We start from the raw sequence: 9,377 nt of genomic DNA, 5'->3' as shown, positions 1-9,377 counted from the left end.
CTCTTTTGCTATAATCAGAGTGACTCTAGAGAAGTTTTTCTGTAAGGATTTTATAAGGTTTGGTATGAGGAGCTCCTTTTGTGATGTTGACCCTGGTTCACCACAGTCCACAAACAAAACCTAGGCTTTAAGCCTGATGAACCTAATCAGATTAGCTTGCTAGGTAGCGTGTGGGTGACCCAAATCTGACCAGTGTCAGCAGAGAGAGTGGAAGTTGAACCACATTGAACCCGAGCCTGTGGTCAGTGTTGACTTAGAATTAGGACTGTGTCATAGTTTCGAATTCACACATTGCAGTTATAAAATTTTAAGACCAGATGAGTTCATATTTCTGATACTTGATTTTTTCTTACTGTTTTAACATTTGAGGATATAACTGAGTACAGGGTCTTTTGTCTGAAAGAAAGTCCATGGAGGGATTCTGTACTTAACACATGCAGCTTGTCTGTGGTTAGAACCATTAACCCAGATGACTTCAGCCGGATTGTTACACAGTTACAACTGTTGTAGGTCTGTTTCCCTTTTGGCCGAATCTGAATTGGAAAGAAATGTTATCTTAGTCCTTGGAACACAGAGGCGCTCAGTTGAGGTGGTTAGGGTAGTGTCGTTAAACTGGTTATGTAGATAAGCAGGTCTACCCTTAGAGTTGGCTTTTTTAGGCCCCTTAATCCAAGACCTTTAAGTCAGGACCATAAAAATTAATATCTAAATAACCTGTATTTATACTGGAGGCTTTGAGGCTCTGAAATGTAAAATGAAAATAGCCTGCACAGACCAGTTTCTGCAGGTAGGGAGAGGCAAATCTTTGTCGTGTGACTGTTCGTAAGCAAACCAGGTTAGCTGCCAAAGCTTAGAACTTTGTAGATGGTAGCGAGAGAGATTAAGTGATGTCGCTGGTTTGTAGTTCTGTCTGATGTCTGTCTTTAAAAATTAAAAAAAAAAAAAAAATCCTCCTTTTTCCTGGTTTATTTTGAATGTTTTTCCCAGTCTGCAGGAATTGTTGGTGGGGATAGGCTGGATGCAGGTATGAGGAACGAGGAGGAAGAAGAATTTATTACATTTACTGATGTCTTTAACTTTCAGTTCTGGTTGTAGAATGAGATTTGGGAAGTTGATAGGTGTGATTCAGCCCATCTGCGTAAGTTCTAATAGAGCTGGATGGTTCTTACTAGTTTCCAGTGGGGGCAGAGGTGAGTTTCTAAGATTCAGCCTTAATGGATGATTCACAAATTGCAGGATAGACTATTAAAGTTAAGTCCAAGATCAAGCATACAAGTGGGTAGACTGAATATATAAAGGGAGTGTGTGGCTAGAGTCCTTCTCTGACCTTTACCAAAATGAATGAGGGAGTCAGTGCTTTGGCCAGGAGGCCAGGGACCAGGAGCTGAGAGACCACAGCCCTTCTCCAGGGCCCTGCGTCCCGGGTCTGCAGAGCAGAGCTTTCCACTGGCTCAGTGAGGAGTGGAGCAAGGATGGTTCCCCCAAGATCTCTTCTGGGCCAGGAGAGAGTTAACTTAGGTCTGTAAAAAGCTGATAGGGTACTGGAGCAGAAAAGAATGGAAGAATGCCTAAGTTCCGGCAGATAATTGCCCCTGGAGTCCAGTTTTCATCAGGAGAAGGATAGGATTTGTTCAGAGAAAAGCACAATGTTTCTCAGCATCAGCTGCCTACATTTTGCATGTGAAATTATTTTTTTTAAATATGAAATTTATTGTCAAATTGGTTTCCATACAACACCCAGTGCTCATCCCAACAGGTGCCCTCCTCAATACCTATCACCCACCCACCCCTCCCTCCCACCCCCCATCAACCCTCAGATTGTTCTCAGTTTTCAAGAGTCTCTTATGGTTTGGCTCCCTCCCTCCCTTTCTCTCTTTTTTTTTTTTTTTCCTTCTCCTTCCCCATGGCCTTCTGTTAAGTTTCTCAGGATCCACATAAGAATGAAAACATATGGTATCTGTCTTTCTCTGTATGACTTATTTCACTTAGCATAATACTTTCCAGTTCCATTCACGTTGCTACAAAAGGCCATATTTCATTCTTTCTCATTGCCACGTAGTATTCCATTGTGTATATAAACCACAGTTTCTTTATCCATGCATCAGTTGATGGACATTTAGGCTCTTTCCATAATTTGGCTGTTGTTGAGAGTGCTGCTATAAACATTGGGGTACAAGTGGCCCTATGCATCAGTACTCCTGTATCCCTTGGGTAAGTTCCTAGCAGTGCTATTGCTGGGACATAGGGTAGATCTATTTTTAATTTTTTGAGGAACCTCTACACTGTTTTCCAGAGCAGCTGCACCAGTTTGCATTCCCACCAACAGTGCAAGAGAGTTCCCGTTTCTCCACATCCTCTCCAGCATCTGTAGTCTCCTGATTTGTTCATTTTGGCCACTCTGACTGGTGTGAGGTGGTATCTGAGTGTGGTTTTGATTTGTATTTCCCTGATGAGGAGTGACGTTGAGCATCTTTTCGTGTGCCTGTTGACCATCTGGATGTCTTCAGCATGTGAAATCTTGAAAAAAATCTCACTGACAATGAAATTCTAAAGTGTACAACTTCTGTGTTCTAATGCAAGTTTTGACTCTAAAAGAAGGAGCTTTGACAGAAGTAATAAGTGGTTCAACAACACGTGTTTGACTGCAAGCTGCAGGAAGAGCTTTGCCAGTAATACAGCAGGTCCCTCCTTGTCCTCAGAGGATACATTTCCAAGACCCCAGGGGCTGCCTGAAACCGTGGCTAGTACTGATCCCCATGTATACTATGTTTTTTTCCTGTACAGGTATACTTATGATGGAATAATTTACAAACTAGGCACAGTAAGAGATTAGCAACAACTAGTAATAGAACAGTTGGAAAAGTATGCTGTAATAAAAGTTAAAGGTATGTGGTCTCAGAGTGTCTTTGTGTACCGTACTTACCCTTCTGGTGATGATGTGAGATGATGAACTGCCCACGTGGTGAAATGAAGTCAGGGGGACGACGCAGGGGCTGTGACGTAGCATTAGGCTACTATTGACCTTCTGAGGGTATGTCAGGAGGAGGGCGCAGTTGACTGTGGGTGGCGGGGGCTGCAGAGAGGGAACCGTGGCTGAAGGGGGACTGCTGTGTGCCTGTCCCTGAATCGCCCTGTGTAGTACAAGAATCTAAACAGCCCACACCCAGGACCTGCCATGGCTCATCTTAGTCGGGCACAAGTTGCCTTCAGGTTCCTTTCCTCTGTCGCTGTCTTGGCAGTTGTTTTATCGTGTTCGTATTTGCATTTCTTGCATTGGGGCCCGTTGATAGATTTTGAAGTAGTTCTAGTGGTTTTAAGGTCTGTCACACCTCACGGTCGTTTGGATTTTAGCATTCTAAAGGTTTCTAACCCAATATCCGCCTTTTTTTTTTTTTTTTTGTATTTTATGTTTTTCTACAAAATGATGTGAGAGTTAAAACGTATGATTATATATGAGTGCTGTTTTTAGTTTGAAATTTAAATCCTGCATGGTCGAATGGAATAAACTGTTTTTTACAGGTAACTCTAGGCTATCCCAGCTTGCTTCTGTGTGCACCTCCCTCCCTATTAATTTTAAAGGCTGAGAGAAGAAATAATGTCGAATGAAATAAAAATAATTAAAACAATTTTCCTAAGAATTTCTAATTCTGTGACTTAATATTCCCCCCCCCCCCCCCCAGTCTTTAAAGAGTGTTTTTCTTTTTGGGGGGAGGAGGTGGGTAAGTAGTTACTGAACCACATTGAGAATCTGCCTTTTTTCTTGCATCGTGGTACTTTGAAGTCTCTGGCATTTGAACCTGAGTTTGGCACTGGTGTGGAGAGGAAGAGCATGGTTTTAAATGTCATGCGAGTGGGTAGAGTTGTTGACCTCAACTAAGGTGTGATCTTGAACTTGATACTAATCTTCAGGGTCCCCTCCAGTTCCAGCAGTCACTGACTTCCCTCTCGTTTATTCACGTTCGAAAAGGAAAAACCTCTCTCCTTGGATATCAGGTTGTATCTGAAAATTGTTGACAAATTATATAAAGCAGAGAAGAAAGCAAGTTTTTGTTTGTTTTAAAGTCTGTCGAGGAATAATTGACACACATAATTAGGACACAGGTTTTGATGTCTTGAAGCTCTACAGTGGTAGAGCTGGAAGGACGGTGTTGACACCGCTACTCAGCGGAGCAGAGGTACCACCCCTGCAGCGGGTTCTTGCATCTGTCACCGCAGCCCTGGTGGCCCGGGAGTTGCTCCTTCCGGCAGCACCCTGGCATCTCTGCCGTAGGGAACCACCGTCTCCTTCGGATTGGCGGGGGATGCCCGAGCTAGTCTCAGGTAGCTTTTTCCAGAATTCGTTTTTGTGCAGCGATTGATCTAGAAGATTTTACTTCTAAACATCTTCCTTCCCATTTCTGTTTTTGGTTTTTTTGGTTTTGCTTTGTTTTGTGTGGTCTTTTGTTTTGTTTAACCTGAGTTACTGATGATCATATTTTTACTCTTTTTAGGTAGAAGTTTTCTGAACTTTCTTTACCTAAAAAGAGAAATTCATCTTAATATTTCTCCATTTTTCTCCTGTTTCTTCCCAGGGAAGGAGAAATATATTTATTATGACAAAATTTAGCGTATTTTAGTCCCATATGGAAACGTTGGTAAGTGCAGGAGCTACTGTGAGTAGAAATGGGACATTGGACTGGAAAATGAAAATTCCCCCCAAAATGAGTGGGAAGCAGTTAAATGTGGGGGCATTAGCCATGTTTTCTTTTTTTTTCTTCAATAAATCCTTTTAGTTTATTAATATCTAATTCAATAAAACTCTGATTTTAAAGACCTTGTGCACCTTTTATGACCTTTCATTGAACCACTTTACTTTTGATGTTCTCCGTTGTGACAAAATTGTGTTTCCATTATTGATGAAATGGGAACAGACTTTTTGTCTGTTGGTGTTATCTTTGTGGTGTAGGTCTCGGGAGAAGATCTTGTTTGGTGGTAAAGTAACATTTTGGTAACATCTCGGTAGTGAAATGCGATTTAGCTGGGTATCTTTAAACCTGGCATCCATGTCCCTGGGTGGAATCTTCCCACGAGATCTACCTTTGGCCGAGTCACCCTGCTGTGTTGTGCCCTGGACCAAGATTGAACACTGCTGCATCTAGTCCAGGCCTCTCTCAGGCTGACTGAAGGACCCCCATCCACAATGTCCTTGTGGCTTTCCTCTTTCCAAAGCACTGGAGCTCATGCAGAGGACAGCGTAGAGAGCTGCTGTGCCTTCCAGTGTCCCAACTGTGGGGGTCAGTTGGCCTTTTGGTTTTGGTGAATCCTGCTTGATCATCAGGCTCCCTGGCGTTTTCCACAGTTTCTGTGACAGGTGGGCACTGTGCTGTGTGTATGTCCTATGGGTCATTTTGTACTCATGCTCGTCCTGGCTGTGTGTGCTGTAGCTCCTGTCATTGCTGTAAGTTCAACTTTATCAATAAAAAGAATGTCTCACATTGGATGACAGATGGCTGTGTGGTATGGTTTGTGGGATGGAGTCTGATGTTCCATTTCGTGTTCTGTACATGGAATGGCCTCCTCTTCCTGGTTCTTTCTAAACGTGGCCAGCTGACTCTGGTGGAGTCAGGTGGAAGCCCTCGGAGTTCCACGATGACTTCATAGAGGAGCTACTTTGGACTCGGGGACAGCTGCCAAGATGTCTCAGTTGAAATGGAAGTCGAAAACCAATATACCTCTGTCAAAAATAGCCAGCAAGGTTACCTGGGGAGAACAAATTGGGTCAGGGTGAGTGAGGGTTTGGGACTGAAGTTGTCTCCCAAAGATTGGACACCTGGGCCCTAAGATGCGTTTGCCAGCAACTGAAGGCTGAACAAGAGGGCATCTCCTAGCTGTTTCCAGGGCAGCTGTAACTGCTTTTGGCCTTAAGTCATCTGCCCCTATGATTTTTTTTTTTTTTAGAGCATGAGCAGGGGAAAGGGACAGAGGGAGAGAGAGAGAATCCCAAACAGGCTCCATGCTCGATGTGGAGCCCGATGCAGGGCTTGATCCCACAACCCTGGGATCATGACCTAAGCAGAAATTAAGAGTCAGACACTCAACCCAACTGGCTGAGCTGCCCAGGTGCCTCTGCCCCTATGAATTAAAAACGAATTCAGCAAACCAATGTTTCTCTTCCCTTCCCTCCCCTAGTGGCTACTCCATCCCCTCTTCGTTTCCAGGCGTGTGCCGTGCCCCACCCTGCCACTTGCCCTAGAACAGGTAACTGTGAGGGCATAGTTGTGGGGATAGCTTTTCCTGATCACAGCTGTTCTCTAATTCCAAATAGAAAATTCTCCATCTCGATTTTTCTTCCTCCAGTATTAGAGGACTAGTACTTCTCTCTGCTTCTTAGTCTTACCCTTGACCTTTTCTCTTCGAGGTCTCTTGCCTTCAACCAGTGTTTTTCCCTTGTTTCCGTCCACAGACATACACAGAACAGTGTGTTTTGGTCAGACACATACTTTTCTCTTCATGAAACTTTTAGTAATTTGAAATAATTAAAAATATTTAAATAGTTAGAAGAATGGTATCAAGAACTCCCCCTTTGTCCAGACTGTGAACATTTTGCTTTATCATTGTATATGTTTGTTGAACATTTGAGAATAAATTACACTGTGCCCCTTATACTATACTCAAATGTGTAGTTCCTAAGAACAAGGACATTCTCTTTTATAACCACAGTACAGTAGTCAAAAGCAGGAAACAACATTAAATTGGTCATTATCTAAGAATATAGATAGTGTTCAGATTTCAAATGTTCACATTTTACCAGTGGACCTATTCATGACCCTTAGAGCCCCTCCAGCCCCCTAGCTCTAAATACTGGAATTCTCGGGGCGCCTGGGTGGCTCAGTCGGTTAAGCAGCCGACTTCAGCTCAGGTCATGATCTTGCGGTCCGTGAGTTTGAGCCCCGCGTTGGGCTCTGTGCTGACAGCTCAGAGCCTGGAGCCTGTTTCAGATTCTGTGTCTCCCTCTCTCTGACCCTCCCCGTTCATGCTTTGTCTCTCTCTGTCTCAAAAATAAATAAACGTTAAAAAAACATTTTTTTAAAAAAAAATAAATACTGGAATTCTCTGCCCAAAGTGCTTTGAATCTGATTCTTTGTGGGCCTGTTCCCCAGTGCATCACTTCTGAAGGCAGCCCCCTAGGTTTAAGGTAACTGTGGAGCAGTAGTGGTGAGGTGTGGCCTGCATGTGGGCTGAGGTGTCTGTCCCACATGCCACCATGCAGAAGCCCCTTGTCAGGATGGGTTGGGCATGGCAGGTGCACAGAGGTCTTGGAGGCTGACTGTCTCCACATGGCCAAATTCTGGCACTTAGCTGAGGAGTTAAAGAATTCTAATTTTTTTTTTAATTTAAATTTTAGTTAACATACAGTGCAATTTTGGTTTCAGGAGTAGAATTCAGTGATTCATCACTTACATACAACACCCCATGCTCATCATCACAACAAATGCTGTCCTTAATGCCCGTCATCCATCTAGCCCATCTCCCACCCACCTCCCTCTCAACCCATAGTTTGTTCTCTATCATTAAGAGTCTCTTGTGGTTTGTTTCCCTCTCTTCTCTCCCCCTTCCCATATGTTGGTCTGTCTTGTTTCTTTAATTCCAGATATGAATGTTACCATACGGTATTTGTCTTTCTCTGATTGACTTACTTAGCATGGTACATTCTAGCTCCATCCATGTCATTGCAAATGGTAAGATTTCATTCTTTTTGATGGCTGAGTAATATTCCATTGTATGTATGTATGTATATCTATAAATATATATATACACACACACACATCTTTATTCATCAGTGAATGGACATTTGGGCTCTCTCCATAGTTTGGTTATTGTTGATAATGCTGCTATAAACATTAGGGTGCATGTATCTCTTTGAATCTATATTTTTGTATCCTTTGGGTAAACACCTAATAGTACAATTGCTGGGTTGTAGGTAGTTCTATTTTTAGTTTCTTGAGGAAGAAATCTAAATTTGAACCAGGTTTGCCAGGTTGTTTTGAAGGTAGTACAGTAACTTGATTTATAAGCACTTAAAAAGACTTGCTATGTGGACCTATATTTGTTCTTTTGCCCTCGGTCCCATAACTGGTAAGGGTAGTTGTTTACAAATGTGTGTATATACATCAACACGTGTTCTTGTATGTGTAAATACATACCTATTTGTCATTCTTTTATAAAAAGTGGCATTGTGTGTTCTGTTTTTTGCATCTTACTTATTAGTACCTCATGGAAATCCCTGCTGGTTGTCTGCTGAAGGCCAGATTCATCCTTGTGAGTACGTTGGGGATGTTCTGAGCGCAGGTGTATGGATTTACTCAGCCATGCCTCTTCCATAGCCATTCACCTTATTTTTTTGTCACTATCAAAAATGCTGCAGCAACCGCTCCTACTCCACTCCAGTGGTCTTTCACAGATGAGTCACGTAAATCACTATCCACCACTTGACCCACTCCACTGCAATAAATCCTAAAGATTGCTGTGAAATTTTTTGAATTAAAAATAGAGAAATGCATGATTTAGACTACAGAAATCGTCCATAACCCACCTGCCAGAGATAACCACCATTAAATTTGGAGTATATTTTTCCAGGCTCTCTTTCTGTGCATGTGCCAAATATTCTTGACAGAAGTGGACTTCTAAGTACACTTCTGCAGCTTTTTTCCTCGGTGACCTTTAAATGGCCCTGTTCAGTGGCCTTGTCTTTTTTTTACCATCTTGGTCCCTTCTGTGGCATCCCTTCCTCCTGTCTTTTGTGTGTTTCCCCTCCTCTTTCTATCCCTTAAGTGTAGCCAATTCTCAGTTTCAGGCCTTACATCTCCAGGTATTTGTTTTTCATTTCTAATTGGACAGCCCAACGTCATTGGCATGAAGCCACTTTCCCTACTTGCTTCCTTTCCTGGAAATGTTCCTGGCATTTCCCTCAGTTACCCTGGTTCTTGGCTTCCACATCTCCTTTCCTTTGGCTGTTATCTCTCCTTTGGTTTTTAAATCTGAGTTGTCGCCAACACAGTTTAGGTTGGGACTCTGTTGGCCAGTCTTCAATCTTCCCTCCACGTACGCTGATGAATTTCCACAATTGCCCCTCATCCTGCTCAGACTCCCCGGTGAAATACTGTAGGTTCTGCATTCTGCTTCCATTTTTCTTTTCTCTCTTCCTTCCCACTATGCCTCCCTTCCCCTCAGCCCCCAGAGCCCTTTGTCAAGCCAGGCTGGCTCTTGAGCTGTGTCCCCTGAGCATGTCTGCAGCTTGACTCTTTCCTGGCCGTTCATTCCCCTGCCATCCTAAAGTGCTCTTCGAGTCTAGCTGGCGAGGCAGACTGACACTCTAATAATCCTAACAAAGTGCTCTC

The 9,377-nt window shown here is 43.1% G+C and overlaps 1 protein-coding gene across 6 annotated transcripts in view; it reads left to right on the top strand.

The window, feature by feature from the left end:
* The first annotated feature begins 2,410 nt into the window (after positions 1 to 2,410).
* The window catches only part of EFCAB8 (EF-hand calcium binding domain 8), a 70,176-nt gene continuing 63,209 nt past the window's right edge, over positions 2,411 to 9,377 (top strand). For 4 of the 6 annotated variants that reach the window (XM_047852316.1, XM_047852320.1, XM_047852319.1 and 1 more), the window contains exon 1: positions 8,704 to 9,141. In XM_047852316.1, the coding sequence (XP_047708272.1) occupies positions 8,930 to 9,141 (212 nt within the window). In that variant the 5' untranslated portion in view covers positions 8,704 to 8,929. Of the gene's footprint in view, positions 5,764 to 8,703; positions 9,142 to 9,377 lie in introns of those variants that run through there. The other 2 variants (XM_047852318.1, XM_047852317.1) reach the window with 1 other exon arrangement.

This window comes from Prionailurus viverrinus, chromosome A3 (assembly GCF_022837055.1).
Source record: "Prionailurus viverrinus isolate Anna chromosome A3, UM_Priviv_1.0, whole genome shotgun sequence".
In the NCBI taxonomy this organism is placed as follows: Eukaryota; Metazoa; Chordata; class Mammalia; order Carnivora; family Felidae; genus Prionailurus; species Prionailurus viverrinus.
This window is presented reverse-complemented; position numbering and strand designations above follow the sequence as displayed.